The sequence below is a fragment of the Amphiura filiformis genome, chromosome 20 (genome assembly GCF_039555335.1).
Source record: "Amphiura filiformis chromosome 20, Afil_fr2py, whole genome shotgun sequence".
NCBI lineage: Eukaryota > Metazoa > Echinodermata > Ophiuroidea > Amphilepidida > Amphiuridae > Amphiura > Amphiura filiformis.
Window position 1 is genome coordinate 7,637,997 of NC_092647.1, and position 17,330 is coordinate 7,655,326.

Below are 17,330 nucleotides of genomic sequence, written 5' to 3' on the forward strand. Positions count from 1 at the left end.
CCTCCACACAGGGAATGTGGATTTCAAACAGAGTCACTCATCACATAACCAAATTGCACCCCTTAATGGCGAAACACATGCAAAATCCTACCCTAAATGGCGTAGCACATGCAAAAACCATACCCTAAATGGCGCCAACTGAGAAATATCTATATTGATACCCTAAGTGGCGTAAACAGGGAAATGAGCTAATTTGACACCCAAGGTGTCTTTTTGATGTTGCAGACATAATAGATACTGAAGAAAACATGCACAAAAGTAACAAGAATCAATTAAAAAGTGGTGATTTTTATCAAATTAGTGCAAACTCACTCAAACAATAATAATACTAACCCTATAAACGTCTAAGGATTTGGCTGAAAAGGACCCCTAAATGGCGATGCCTTCTGAAAAAGTACCCTTTTTCAAAAGACGTCGACGACGCCGTGTGGTGAAAAACATACCCTTTTAGACGTTTTTCTTGGACACGGGTGCGTAGCAAGTCAAGTAGTGAGTGACCCCCCCCCCCGGGGTTATCGTCTATCTTGATAATAATTTTACCGGTATACATTGTAGGCTAGATAGTGCAAACTATTTTGTTTCTGAATTCCCTTTGGTAGACGAACAATTTGCTACGACTTGAAAATCGGAGCAACTTTAATTTTTGACCCCTATGCAAACTGGGAAGTGACATTTGACCTGTTGCGGCACATAACTTCTGAACCAAAGGTCGTATTGAGAAAAAAAGATATTTGTGATCCTTGGGCCTAGACGAATAATTTGATATACCTTGAAGCAACATTTGAACACTTTCAATTTTTGACCCCTGTATAACCCTATGGGGTCATTTTGGGGTAATTGATTTCAAAATGTTCAAGGGTACCAGGGTGGCATTCGCCAGATTCTGAACCAGTAGGTCTCCGAGATATAGAAAACACCAAAAAAACATTATTGTGCGGACGCTACTTTTGAGTCAAGACAAAATATCCTATTTCAGCACCAGACTAATATAATACGAGCAAAAAGCAAAAAAGGTTGGTAATGATGAATCCAACGGTGAAGCTCTAGGACACACATACACCCCCACACACAAAACCGTAAGGATCAATAAATGTTACAAGACGGTACATAGGCAAACAACTGAAAGGAGAGCAAGTTACACCAACTTGTCGTGGGGAAAAGTAAAATACATAACGGTAAGCAGAGGGGAGACTACAAATGTAGGCACAGAAGTATAGTTTAAGTTTGATAGCCAAAAATGACCAATTCCACCGCCCATAGAAGTGTTAATATAATATAAATATACAAAAACCACAGGAACAAACATGAATATGGTCGTGTGTCTTGAGCTCGTTACATTTTGCCAAAGTCGACTCAAAACAAATGATGATATCTCTGTGTCAAGCAAGAAGTTATTGTCATGCTTGTGGTCTCATTTTATTGCTAAATAAAATGCACTTTCAACCCTGTAAAAAGAAATACTTGAACTTTTTAATACTGACACTGTGCTTCATAGAATTCAGAATGGGCAGGGTGGCGGTGGTGGGGGATGTGGTGGTGGGGGATGTGGTACACACAAACTCTATGGGATTGGTATTTTTAGTGCGTAATCAGCTTCTGTAAAGGCTGTAAATTGGATTTGGACTCTATTTAGCATCTAAAAAACTCATGGCCTTACAGCTAAACAATTCTACTAATTGTTTTTAATCATTTATGATTGGTTTAGTCTAGAAAATACAAACTTTTCCATACAAAACTACCCGTTGTCATATTAAACACGATAAGTAGGCCTAATGCAGATGTCTTCAAAATCTAAAAGTTACTGTAAAATTTTAATGACTTATCCTATCATAGTCAAAGTATAGATTTTCTGAAGGGAAATTTGACGAGGAATCTAAATATGGACATTATATTTTCTGTATGGGTTTGGGGGAAAATGTTTAGGTTCAAAATATGTTGAATTGTAAAAAAATCTAACATACTTTGGGACACCCTATATTCCGAGATTACCAAACAGGTGTGATTTTGGTTTCTTCCAAAGTCAGTTGGCTCTCCATATCCTCTAACCAAATGAATGTTGTTTACTTCCAGTTTATTACTGTAAGTTGGTAATAAGCAATGCATTGAGTGACCCATTTTTTATCAAAATCTTTTTTATTCCACCCTGTATAACTTACAGGTCACCTGTATAATGAGTTGAAATGTATATATTTGAATTGCTTATGCCTGCAGCTTTCCAAAAATGTATACTTTTGCTAGTTTAGGGTTGATGATTGTCGAGATAATCTAATTAGAAACCCGGTTGGTGTAAAAATTCATAATTGTCATGTAACGCTAAGGGTGGCGAGTTCAGAACACACGGCCATGTACAAAAAAGTACTCGAATATGAGATGAGAGTCACTATGCACATGAACCAATGACAAGGAATAACAAATGGAGGTACATAATAGTTCAAGTCAAGTTCGAAGACCAAAAATTGCACAAATCCAGAGCCAATAGGGGTATAAACCAAACAGACAAAAAAGGGCCGACGTTTCGAACTTTCGAGCATATAAACTTTTAATTCAAGTAAGAACTAGTAGTAAGTTGAAATTAAACTCGGTAGCAAACAAGACAACAAGAGCAAAATAAGCCTGTGTTTTCACTCAATAAGACTGAGTATAAGTTCATTGCCTGTGTCTTCACTAAACTCACCCGTGGTTTCATTCATGATTGACAACAGTTTTCAAAAGAGTCAATTTTATTTCAATAATATTGAATCATTTGAAATTGATTTGGAATCAGTTACTTTAATTAATGATAAATATATACCGTAATGGTACAAGTCGGATGGCACGTTGTGCTATCTTCAGTAGATAGCACCACATGATAATTATGCTTCTTTTTTTATATAGAGGGCGTAATGTTTGTTACCAAACTGCTATTTCAACAATCAATTCGAGTTCAGAGTCTGACATATTTGTGACTTATTTATCAGTATTCACGATACTTGACTTCACATTGAAAGTCATCTGTACACTGCCAACCAAGATGGATCCCAAAGAACGATATATAAGTCGTAATTCGAACAGGTGATTCAATTGTCATTCTGAAATAAAATATGCATTTTTATTTTGAAATTATGCCGACATACAAGGTTGGTATGAACCCTGGAATTAAGGAAACTTTCGGGCCTCATAACTGCTAAATTGTTGGTCTAAAGTATATAAAAGTATACATATTTAGAATGGCAAAGACTTGATAAGTTCATCTGCGAGGTCAAATTTGGGCCAAAATGCTCATTTTGGCCCAAAATCTAAAAACTGTTTTTGGCCCACTTCTTTTTTTCGTACATCCTACCCAAAAATTTTTTTTATCAATTTTTAAAAACTAGATAAAAATATCTAGGAGCTTTTTTATGATTTTTTTGAAAATTCAGCATTTTTGGTGCAAATTTCGAAAATTGGTCGAAATTTAAAAAAAAAATGAAAAAACGGCTCCTAGATATTTTATCTAGTTTTTAAAATTAATTTAAAAAAAACAAAATTTTTTGGTAGGATGTACGAAAAAGAAGTTTTTTTTTTTTTGCCCAAAAAATAGCATTTTGGCCCAAATTTGACCTCACAGATGAACTTATCAAGTCTTTACCATTCTAAATATGTATACTTTTATATACTTTAGACCAACAATTTAGCAGTTATGAGGCCCGAAAGTGTCCATAATTTCAGGGGTTTTAAATGTTGCCACAACAATAATGACCTCAATTCTCCAAGATAAGTCGCTACTATTTCTGTAACTATAGTTTAGTATAAGGTAAAAAGGTAAGTAAAGGAGACGATCCTGTAAACAGTGATCGGAGTGCCCATCTCTCTTTCATTGGCGATTGGGCCAGACTCCTAGCACCTAGGTTTCATTATCATTGAGGTATAGGACTTTTTATTTTTTTGGAGGAGAGCAGATAGGGCAACTACTTGATTATATTTCTACATATTCATACTACATACTCTGAAAATTTTAGAAAATTCGCACTTTTGAGTCCGTTTTTAAAAAATCACATTTTGTTCCTAAAATGGGGTTATAGCGCCCTCAACGGGCACTCTCTCCATAGGGCTACATGTAAAGACCAGTTATAGACAAATGGCCCTAAAATAAAACGGACTCGTGCGAATTTCCTCAAATTTTGCATATGATGTAGATTTAACATCTGAAAAGTAATGCAAGTGATGCCGTTGCTGCTCTCCTAAATTCATTTTTAAAATGTCCGCCCCAGACCAAGTCCATGTAATGTTGCTATAGGGGGATCGCTACACCTCCTCCACAGCGAGTCTGTTACCTTCCCAGCATTTAAGAATGCCGGTACCCATTTATACACCTGGATGGAGTCGCCGGGGCTCGAACCCGCAACCTTCCGATTATGAGTCGGAGCCCGTTCCGTTCGGCCACCGTGCTTTAGTATAGTTTTACATATTATTCAAAAATAGTTTTAGTAGTGAACTAGTTCATCGCTACAAACATCTAAAAACAGAACATGTTTAAAATGAACACTTTAAACAAATTAGGCTAGGCCCTATAAGAAGTATTATTACCGCACATGTTTTACTATCTTCAGTAGATAGCGCTGGTATAGAGGGCGTAAATGCTTGATACCAAACTGCCCTGCCAAATTGCAAGCACTTGCTGCAGCCTGCAGGGTATATAAACTGTTATTTCGGCAATCAATTCGAGTTCAATTAATTATTAAATTAGGATTTATTCAGAATAATACTCAAACAGAATACTATACACCATATCAATATACTAAGCCAACAAAACACTTTCCACTAAAATAGTTTCCAGGAAACGATATACGTCATGATTCGAACTGATTCAATTGTCATTTTGAAATATATAATAATTAATATGCAATTTGCTTTAAAATACATATTTTCATTACCCGTAAATAGTTTTTGCGAACTGCTTCATCATTTTTTATACACATGACTACTTTTTACCCAAAGTACGACTTTCACCTCTAAGGTAAACAATCAAAAGCGGACGTGATTGTGAAATTCGCAAAAACTTCAACCGTCCCATACGGAATCTGATTTAGACTTGGTACTTTAATAATATCTGAGGGAAAAAACGGCGAAACTATTTCTTTATCAGCTTGAATGTTCCCGGTAGCAGACCGGAATTTGATTGTATTGAAGTCGTAATGGTGATCGGCGCAAGATCTGGAGTTCGAATCCCATCTTCCAAACCACCTTTGCGAGACGACTTTTTCAATAATGCCAAATCGTGGTCCGTAAGCTTCCCAATCCCCATCAGGTTTAAAATCGGCTTTGAACTTCGAGCCTTCTTTCTGGATGTTATAACTAACGTCGGTCATTGCTATAATGTCCGCTTCGCTTGCATTAAGATTGTACGACAATCGCGACGATTCTGCTAACAGAAACGTCGGCAAATAAAGCACGGATTTGAAATTTAATGGAAAAACGTCAGCTTCGGGATTCGCACCCAGAGCCTTCACGTATGGTATGTCGTATTTGAACTCCTCAAAATCCATCCAGAATGGTTTTAATCCTATCGGTCCAGTGTCTGTCTCGTAGCCGATTTCCATGAAAACAGGATGCTGGCCAGCAGGGAATTCTGGGATTGAAACGTCTGCTAGGTCAAAACCACTACCTGAAAGATAGTAACAAAATTCAGACGATTTCAATTGTTGATGAAATTACGTAAAATGTCAAAACTTTTCCCCTCCTCTCCTCTCTCTTTTCCCTCCTCTTCCTCTCTCCTCCTCTCTTTTTTCCTCTCTCTCTCTCCTTTTTCCTCTTTTTTCCTTGCGCTAGGGGGCGACAAAATTCAGATTTTGGCATCATAGAGATGTGCTAACATAGCCTGAATACTATTGTTTATGGTCAAGTCGAAAGCCGTATATTAAAGACAAAGTAAGACATTTTACACGAATCTGTAATTTCTCTATTATACGAGGGGCAGTCAGTATGTTTTAAGAGTTGTCTCGTGACGTCATTTATGGATTGTTTTCATGGCATTTCTCAATGATTACATAAACACTGTACCTTTGTCTTTCATACAACACATGTAAAAATTATATCCTACACATGATTACGTAACAGCATTAGCATAAAATCAATAGTCTAGGGACACTGCCAAATCACGCAAAAAGGCGGGCCTTTTAAATTACAGAAAATACACGTGTTTACAATGTCCGAGAACAGCAAAATTACAAGGTGCATATGGCCAGTTTTGGGCAGGAATAAACAGTAGTTCCTCAGTTTGCATTTGGTAAAATATGAGACTTGTCATTAAACTTTGGTGGAAATGGGACGTCTGGAAACTTCAACAACTTTAGGGCTTGAATGGAAGCGAAATTATTCTGCAAAAATGGCGAAAATGAAAAAGCAGTTATTACAAATGACATCAATTATCTCCAAAATTAAACATATTAAAATATAATGACTGGTCACGTGTGAGAGCTGGTACTCAGTGCGATGATAACTGGTGCAAATCAAACAACAATCTGCGCATGCGTAGGTGGGATGACCGATACAACATGGTGGAAATGCACGTAAATTGCAAAATTCCATGTAAATAGGGCCTAAAATATTACAAAATGCTATGAAAATTGTAATTTAAATATTCATATGAATTTTTATGGATGATCTCAACCTGAAATGAACAGAAAAGTTTAAAAAATTAATTTCTCATTCAAACGATGGTCTCTCTCTTTGTACCACTACTTTTTGTATAAATGTAACAATGGTAGAATAAGAGTTATATTTTAATCACGGGTTCAAATATTTTCTAGGGAGACTCCCGTTTAAATGTTTAGAGATTAGTCAACAGAACTGGTAAAAAAATTTAAATTTCCACGTTTGCTATTTTTGGCAATATCAAGATTTTTAAAGAAAGAAAAGCCTTGTTTTTGTCAAAAATAAGACATATTTGACCACGCATTTTAAATAAACTAAAACCTTTACAGCCCAACAAACATGGTTTAATGAACTGGTAGTTGTGTTCTATTACTGTTCCAAACTGCAGCATTCTCCATTCTTTAATTCCCGAGAAAATATAGAAAATACAACAATACCTCATTTCGGCCTCTTATTTCCCTTAACAAAAACGACACAATTTCACCAGGTGACTCTAGACCATTGATTGTATGCTAATGCTGTTACGTAATCATGTGTGTGATATAATTTTTACATGTGTTGTTTGAAAGACAAAGGTACAGTGTTTATGTAAGCATTGAGAAATGCCATGAAAACGATCCACAAATGACGTCACGAGTCAACTCTTAAAACATACTGACTGCCCCTCGTACTAAGTAGAGAAATTATATATACATGTATTTGAATGGGGTTTCAACTTTGTCAATGCTGCTGTTTTCCTCGTTGTTTGCCAAATTGTTCATTTCAAAAATATCTAATAACAATTTGAATGACTTCTCTTTTTCTTTTAGGAAATGTATTATACATTATTTCAATTTGTTTATACTTTCGCTGGGATCACTAAAGCCTTAAACTTAATCATTATTAATATGTACGGCGAAGCTTCGGGCAAAAACAAAAGTCACCCGCATCACCACCAATTTGTGAAATTTGAGACACAAATATTACACGGGTATAAGTATATTGCACAATATACAGACTTGACATTTAATATGGAATATATTTTCGTAAAATTCCAAGACTGGTCTGGAAGGGGTCTACATAAACCGCACGAGCTAAATATTAGTAAGGGTGTGTCGGGAGATGGTGTGAAATAATTGTTTGACAGAAAATGTGCTCTCCATTAGTTTACACTATGGCGCTCATAATGTAGTGAGTTAACCTAAAATGGCGGATTTAAGGATACTGAATTTGGTTTTTGTGGGGGTAAAATTTCTGAATTTGAGCAACATTATTCTGATATTATCAAATGTATTGAGGTTTGAGGCGATATTTACTGAGCCTAAATACCAATAAGTGTTCGTCTGAACTGAAATGCACCTGTGATCTACCAGTTTTGAAAGTGGGAGGAGATTTAAAAATATGGCTCTTAAAAGTGGAACGCACTCTGGAAGTTTGAATGGTCACCTGGGGCCAAATGCTATAAACTAATTATACACAAAGAAACAGTGTGAGTTCATTGGACAACCAGTAATCAGCCCAGTTGCTTTTGTACCGTAAGTTTATAACATTTAACCCCAGCGGGGCCATTTAAAATTCTGAATACGTACAACTTTGAAGAGCCCTATTTTTAAGCTCCTCCCATGTTAAAAAATTTGGTACATTACAAGTGTATTCCAGCAGTGGTGAATACCAATTGCTGACAAAGTTTAAGAAATATCACCTCAAACCCCTATAAATTTGATAATAACAGCACAATGTTGCATAAAGTCCGAAATTGTGTCCCCCACAAAGCTCAAATTCAGCCTTCCTAAATTCGCCATTTTAGGCAACTTCGCTACATTTAGAGCACCATAATGTTAAGTTATGGAAAGCACATTCTATCAAACAACTATTTTACACCATCTCCCGACATACCCCAATTAATGTTTGGCCCGTGCGGTTTAAGCAGACTCCGTCCAGACCAGTCGTGGAATCTTGCAAAAAATATTCCATATTAAATGTCAAGTCTGTAATAGAAAAACCTGGTTTTTCGTCGATGAACCTGGTTTTTCGATTTGAAAAACCTGGTTTTTCAATCAAAAAACCAGGTTTATCGATTTGATTGTCAGATTTTTTTTGATAAACTTGGTTTTTCAGCTGATAAATCAGGTTTATCAAAAACTATGACAATGGAATCGATAAACTTGGTTTTTCAATCGAAAGACCAGATTTTTCGAATTTGATTGTCATGTTTTTGATAAACCAAGTTGGTTTTTCAATTCGATTGCCATGTTGGTGGTTTTTTTTATAAACCTGGTTTTTCAATCGAAAAGAAAACCCAGGTTTTTCGAATATGATTGTCATTGTTTTTGATAAACCAAGTTTATCGACCGAGAAACCTGGTGTTTCGCCGATAAACTTGGTTTTTCAATTCGATTGTCATAGGTTTTTTTTATAAACCTGGTTTTCAATCGAAAACCAGGTTTTTCGTATTCGATTGTCATAGTTTTTGATAAACCAGATGTCTCGGCCGAAAAACTTGGTTTTCGATCGAAAAACCAGGTCACATCGACGAAAAAACAGGTTTTTCTGTTCAATAGTGCAAGTACTTATACAGGATGTCATCGTTTCTGTAGCTGATATCTCTCAGCCCAATTGCACCTGCGCAGGTGCTGCGTTATCTATTTGCGTTTTCAAGTTTTCCGCGCTCACTCCGCGCACAGACGTGTGTCTGTTTCTTAGTAACAACAATTTACGCGCGCACATCGCCGGTTTTTGTTTGAGGAAAATCACCGCGACGACGGACGGAGTTAGTTGTTGGAAGAGAGTAGCGAGAGTAAGATAAAATTTTCTACTTAGCGATAATTTTGAGTATAATTTGAGTAAATTAATTAGGAAGATGACGAAGAGGAACGGAAGAATGGAGAAGAAAGAGGTAAGATATCTAAATTTTATCTTTAAATGGAAATGTTTGGAAAAATCGTGTTTTTATTGCTTTTCTGGAAAAAAAAGTAGTAAGCTTATCAATTCTAGCCTCAAGACTTTTTATTGAGTTTACCACTGACTTTATTTTAGAGGTAAACTTTTAAACTTTAGTTAGAATGTGTGTAAAATAATCCCGATGGACAAGCAAACAAGGTAAGTTGTTTTAACAGGATGAAACGTAATCTTTGTTTTGTGAATAAAAAAATATTAAAATAACAGTGTTTTCCCGTTTTGGCTCCGTCACCATTGACTACAACATAGGGCCTATGCGATAAATGACGTAATAATATATGGCGCGTTACGCGTTGTTTTATACGCGCGTATAAAAGTTATCGTTATAGTAGTGCTCGGTGAGTGCAAGCCCAGACAAACGAGCATGCAAGTAGGCCTATACAAAGTCATAAAGTACGCGAAAACAAAAAATGAGGTGAAAATATGCATTAGAACCAGAACAAATTCATTGAACCACTTTTTATTAATAAATCACTATAACTTTGTTCAATATTTCTTAATAAAAGAAACCTGATTTTTGGTGATCAACAACACACCGCATTATTAAAAACAGAAAATTAAGCAAAACATTGTGACAGCATAAAGTCAGTTGTCAGACACTAGGCCTAAAAAAGCATCGAAAATCGGATTTGTGCATTTTTGTAAAGAGTATTTAGTGTGTTAATCACAGTGGCAGAACCAGGAATTTTTTCGGAGGGGGGGGGCATAAAAGTAAATTTCAAGGATAGGAGGCAAAATCAACAAATTTTGCACAAATGTGCAAAAGTTTTGCTTAGAAATGGGGTGGGGGAAAACTTTGGAAAAATATGGGGGGTGGCCCATCTGGCCCTCCTGTACTGCCCCCAATAGTTAATCACAGAGTAGTGTCCCTCGGACGCTCATTCTACAAAATCCGGTGCCAATCCACTATAAAAATTGAAAAAATAAAAGTTGTTCAAAAAGACCTGCTTTTTGTGTTTTTTAAGAGTAAATGTATCACTACTTTCAGATGTACAAAATTGCCAACACCACTTGCATATTTTTCTTTCAGGAAGTCATGATGTTATTTAACACCAAAGCGCAATGTAATGTGAGCTACGTTACCGACTACAAAATGGGCTGGTTTTACTCAAGGTCATAAAAAGCAAACTAAAGATCACTTGAGTGAAATGTAAAACAGATTTCACCATTTCATAGAAGTTTTGAAGATGCGTAAATGAGTGTGTAACGTAGCTCACAGTAACGTGTTCACTGGTTTTTAATGTTATTTGCGAACGTTAGAACGTTATGTCGGTTAATTCTAATATAAATGGGGTTCGACCACTGGTAGCTTTCACATATTATTAGGAAGTACATGAAATACAAGTGCATACTATAGAATCCTGGTAACGTAGCTCACCAATCTTAACATGGTCGGTCAAAATTTCAATGTTTACAACATTTCTATGCCAAAAATGCTACAGCATCACGATTTTTACTGTGATTTTTAAAAACCTATGAGTGTTTCCTTTCAAAAACCGCAAATTACATTGATACCTCTGTTTTACTTCTTTCCAATAACGTGTGTTAAAAAGGGTAACGTAGCTCACAGCGTTTTGATAGAAAGTGCAATTTATTTAAGAATTACACAAAGACGTTTTAATCACTAAAAAATAATGTTGATAAACAATATGATGGTGCGTTATCTAATTAAAAAACAACATATATGTAAAGAAATCGCATTTATTCAAAGAAAATATTCAGGGTTAGATGTGACACTTGAGCAGTGGAAAAGCATTTTTAGCGATTTTTGAAGAAAGCATTTAAAGTATATGGAAAACTATATGTGTCCGTGTAGATCTCGTTGAGTTCTACCAGAAAAACAACATGTTTGATGCCCTAAATGCTCGACAAAGTGTTTGTGGACCAAAGAATGGAAAAAAGGCTATTGGCACCGGATTTTGTAGAATGAGCGAGCAGTAATAAAATATTAGGCCTAAATACCTTGCAACATATAAGTTGCAAGTGATAAGACTGAACACTACCTATAAATTGGGTAAAAGATGCCACATTTATCTGTTTATGTGTTTATTGTCAATTCATGTTTTACTTTTCTTTTTTCATGTGCTGATTATAGAAGAAATCAAAATTCAGGTAAGAAAACTGATCTTATTTCTTAAAACCTCGAATCAAATCGAATATAATTAAGATTAAGATTCTGACAATGACAATTTTGATCTGGAAAAATAATCTGGAATCAGATTAGCTCTTTTTTGATCCGGATTTAGATCAATTGGATCTGAGGTTCTATTCTAATTTAAGTTAGTGATATATTTAACCTGCATAATAATGATAATGTAGGCCTATATATTAATTCACATGTACCCATGATTTGAACATTTTGTTTGCTGTTTCGTGATTGTTTTTGTTCTTGTTCTTCTTTTATGCAGTCAGTTTATCTCTTTCATGATGAGAGTATGTTGCCTTGGACATGTTGGAGAAGAGAATGACGACAAAGTTGAGGTAGGCCAATCCTTTCCTGAATACACTCACTCACCCATTCACTCACTCACTCACTCACTCACTCACTCACTCACTCACTCACTCACTCACTCACTCCTCACTCACTCACTCACTCACTCACTCACTCACTCACTCACTCACTCACTCACCACCTCACTCACTCACTCACTCACTCACTCACTCACTCACTCACTCACCACCACCCCCACTCACTCACTCCTCCTCACTCACTCACTCACTCACTCACTCACTCACTCACTCACTCACTCACCCCTCACTCACTCACTCACTCCTCACTCATACTCCCCCCACCCCCACTCACTCACCCCTCACAGCTCTCACTCACCCCTCACTTTCCTGCAGGACGTTGATGATGTCAAAGAAATGGAGCTAATGAAGAGCTGTATGAAACACATTGAGCTCAAAGGTAAGAACGGAAAATTAAATTGGTAGGGCCTACCTTGAAAAACCTATAAATATAATAGGCTTTCTCTTTGAGTTCTGAAAAAAACCACGTCTGATTTTATGGTTCATCCATCAGGAAGATGTCAATATTATGATTTGAGTCAACAACATTTCTTCAGATCAGATCTTCGAATAAATGGTTACAATAATTAAAACTGGGGATCCCCGGTTTTATTCGCAAATTCCTTCATAGAGCGCCACAGTTAAACCTAGGAATAGCCGCTTAAACAAATGTTAAAGGCGGCTAAGAGAGGTTCCCATTAATTTTACATCATTATTTTAACTTAAAACCTCTTTGTAACTTTTACTAATATTATGTAATAATTATGGCAAGAATGAAAAAAATTAAAATTTGACCGAAATCATAGAATTCCCTAACATTTTGACTCAATGCATTTTCATAGGCACCTATGTGCTGATTACAAATCTGAAATTGGTTTGAACATAATTATGGGAAAAATGTCTACTATTTAGTAGGCCTAGTGAAAATTGAGTTTTAGCGATATTTTACCATTATGAAATATTATTTGTAGTTAATATTTTGAAAATACTGTCATATTTGGCATCAATGTTGCTGTAAGTCTGATTCCGTTTTATCAGCACAGAAGAAAATACAATACCAAAACACCGACATTCTATAAACGAATTCTATCCCGACGCGTGATAAATCTTAATCATAAAAAATAACTCAGATATCATAAAAGAGAAGTTATGATAGCATGCACATCTTATTGCCAAAATGAAAACCCCATCGCATTGATCTTATTTTCAGGTCTCGATGTTGAAGGCCTATACAGGGTATCGGGTTTAAGCAGGGACGTTACCAAGTTAGTAGAAGGTAAGCCTATCGTTTATACCTGGTAGAGGTGGATTTCAGAATTTTGTTCATTTTGGTTATAATGATATAGATAAACTTACTTCTACTTTTGCTAATTTTAAAAAAGCCATAATTAATTTTTGATATCAGCAGATTTCTTGATGACAATGGTATTGATAAAATACCAGCTATCTAGCACCTATGAGAATTGATAAAGTAGCTAACTGCAGCTGATACTGGTATTGGTGAAGCTATTTACTGCTGATAGTGGTATTGATCATGAAGTTGCTATCTACTGCTGATAGGTGTATTGATGAAGTATAGGGTCCACAAGTTATATGTTCCCCCCTAAATACTTTTTAGAATAAATCGAAATATATTTGAAGAAATGCAAACATGTAAAATGTCCAAATTATAGCGTCACACGTCATTGCGTTCAGTCACAATGGTTCATTGTGTAAAAAAACCCCGTTTTAAACAGTGCTAAAAGTTGCATCTGAGTCCATAGGATTCAACTCTCAAACAATACAGTCAGCCATGTCTATTCATGTGTTTGTTAAAGAACCCTGACTGCAATGCACTCAGGTGCAACTTTTAAAACGGCCTTTTTTTCTTACACAATTAACCATTGTGATTGAACGCAATGATGTGTGACGCTACAAATTGGTCCACATATGCAAAACCAATAGGGCTATACATACCTTTTTACATTTCGTAAAATATTTTTTGACTAATTTTAAAAAGTGTTAGGGAGAACTTAGGTAGAACCTATAGCTATCTACTGCTCGTTGATAGTGGTGTTGATGATATAGCTATCTACTGCTGATAGAAGTATTGATGAAGTAGCTATCTACTGCTGATAGTGGTATTGATGAATGAGCTATCTACAGCTGAAAGTGGTATTGATGAAGTAGCTATCTACTGCTGATAGTGGTATTGATGAAGTAGCTATTTACTGCTGATAGTGGTTTTGATAAAGTAGCCTTCTTCTGCTGATAGTGGTATTGATAAAGTAGCTATCTACTGTTCAGTGATAGTGGTATTGATGATTTATCTACTGACGATAGTGGTATTGGTGAAGAAGCTTTCTACTGCTGACAGTGGTATTGATAAATCTACTGCTGATAGTGGTATTGATGAAGTAGTTATCTATACTGACGATAGTGAGTTGATAAAGTAGCTATTTACTACTGCTAGTGGTATTGATGAAGTAGCTATCTACTGCTGATAGTGGTATTGATGAAGTAGCTATTTACTGCTGATAGTGGTATTGATGAAGTAACTATCTCTTGCTGATAGTGATATTGATGAATTAATTATTTACTGCTGATAGTGGTATTAATGAAGTAGCTATCTACTGACGATAGTGATATTGGTGAAGTAGCTTTTTACTGCTGACAGTGGTATTGATAAAGGAGCTATCTACTGCTGATAGTGGTATTGATGAAGAAGCTATCTACTGCTGATAGTGGTATTAATGAAGTAGCTATCTATACTAACGATAGTGAATTGATGAAGTAGCGATCTACTACTGATATGTGTATTGATGAAGCAGCTATCTACTGACGATAGTGGTATTGGTGAAGTAGCTTTTTACTGCTGACAGTGGTATTGATAAAGGAGCTATCTACTGCTGATAGTGGTATTGATGAAGAAGCTATCTACTGCTGATAGTGGTATTAATGAAGTAGCTATCTATACTAACGATAGTGAATTGATGAAGTAGCGATCTACTACTGATATGTGTATTGATGAAGTAGCTGTCTACTACCGTACTGATATGTGTTTTTATGAAGTGACTATCTACTGGCGATATGCGTATTGATGAAGTAGATATCTACTTCTGACGTGAATTGATGAAGTAGCTATCTACTGTTGATGTTGTTGGTGGTGAAGTAGCTATCTACTACTAATATTTGTAAGGACAGATAAAGTACTCTACGGCGTATGTTTTGATTAAATACCTGCTGATATCTATGTTGACAAAGTTTAATATTAATTTTAGTATTAATATTGGCTATAAACGAATACCTAATTTAATTAAGCATAGTTTTTGTCAATATTTTAACAGGTGAAATTGAGCTACAGGCAACAAAAATCCACGTGATTACAACCACTACCAAAAAACTAGTACGACGCAGAAAGAAGCCAATTCTCCCGAAGAGAATGCAAAAGGCTATAGAAAAGCATTTCAAAGGTACGATTCAATTTTCTTATTTATATATTTATTTATTTATTTATTTACACGAAAAAAGTTATCACAAACTGCTGTAATTAATTAATTAATTAATTAATTAATTAATTAATTAATTCATTCATTCATTAATTATTTAATTAATTAATTAATTAATTAATTAATTAATTAATTAATTAATTAATTAATTAATTAATTAATTAATTCATTAATTATTTTATTTATTTACTTATTTATTTATATTATTATTAGTGAAATTACCACTTATTACTTATTTATTTATTTATTTATTTATTTATATTTTACAATCTTGGTTAATATTATTTAAACTGAAATCAACGAAAACCGATGTATGTAGACAGCATGAACTCGTTTACCGAACAGACACCATTGATTATTTATTTACTTATTTATTTATTTATTTATTTATATTTTACAATCTTGGTTAATATTATTTAAACTGAAATCAACGAAAACCGATGTATGTAGACAGCATGAACTCGTTCACCGAACAGACACCATTGATAATTCACTGAATTTTCATTTTACATTTTCTTTTCGTTTACTTTTAACATCTTTAGCAAACAAAACCTACAACCTTGAATTTGCTAAAGAGTGTTTAGAATCCCTAACCGATACCACATTCAATGATATAATTCAACATTTGTACAGGTGAGTTTCTCCATAATTCTATCAAAATTGAGAATAATGGCATTATTTAGCAGTTCAGCTTTACTTGTCTTTTAAGACATTAGGATATTAAAATATCTGAGTGCATCTGTGCAACCGCTAGGTCATGCTCTTTGACCCGCCTTATTGTTAAACACATAATAGTCAGTTATTGTAAATATTTAAGCGATACAACTTAAATTCGTCATTTTTTCTTCATTTCAGAGTCTCTCAACACAGCACCAAAAACCTGATGACCCCCGGCAACCTATCAACGTGTTTCTCACCCAGCCTCACACACGCCCACACCCCAGACACACTAATGCCACTAACCCATTTTATCACATTTTGTATTATCAACGCCCCTTCACTTTACCCCGATATTAATTTTAAACCCCCTGTTAATTATTGTAGATGGATTCTTAAACGCCCCGACACATACCCTATTTGTTATTATCCTTAGTTCAAATGTCCCACCGTCACCAATAATGAATTTGTATAATTGTTTTCGTTTTTATACATTTGGGTAATACATGTATCATGAAAATCCAACATGCTATAATAGTTAGGCCTACCCAAATATTAAGTTCTCATTGTCCTTTTCACTGCTCGTAATAGCATCCAAATATGCCTATGGTACTTTTAACCGTTGTTAATCTAACATTTATAATAAGGGCATTATGGCAATTTCCCATAGCAAATTCTGAGAAAAGTTCTCCTAACCCACCAAAAAGCAATTTTATAGTTTGAATTTCCCATAAAAATTGAGCTTTCCAGCACCAGTACAATTATGATAACGGGTGTAACCATGGTAACGGGATTATGTCAACCATTTTCACATTTTAATCATATCTCTAGTTGTTTATCAACCATAACTAAGATGTCCAAATGTAGAAAATCCCGCTTTTAAAAGAGCATTTCGTGATCCACAGCAGCATCATCCCCCATTTTTCTCAAACAAAGTTGAGATTTTTTATATCACTGGATTTCTCTCGCTACATATGTTTATGTACAAAAAATTGCTTGCAGATCAATTCGTTTAACAAAGGTATCGTGAAATTTGAATTTCGTTCTGCTATACCAGAACAAAATTACAACACATTGTCTATGGAGCAGCAAACGCAAAATCGGAATCAACTGAAATTTTGGGAATAA

At 35.2% G+C, this 17,330-nt stretch overlaps 1 protein-coding gene across 1 annotated transcript; it reads right to left on the bottom strand.

Annotated features, from left to right (window-relative positions):
• Positions 1-4,970: 4,970 nt before the first annotated feature.
• Positions 4,971-9,177, bottom strand: LOC140143026 (uncharacterized). The gene is made up of 2 exons (XM_072165057.1): positions 9,162-9,177; positions 4,971-5,623 (listed from the first exon to the last, which is right to left on the bottom strand). Exons 1-2 carry the CDS (start codon positions 9,175-9,177, stop codon positions 4,971-4,973), a joined length of 669 nt encoding a protein of 222 aa, XP_072021158.1.
• Between the last annotated feature and the right edge of the window lie 8,153 nt (positions 9,178-17,330).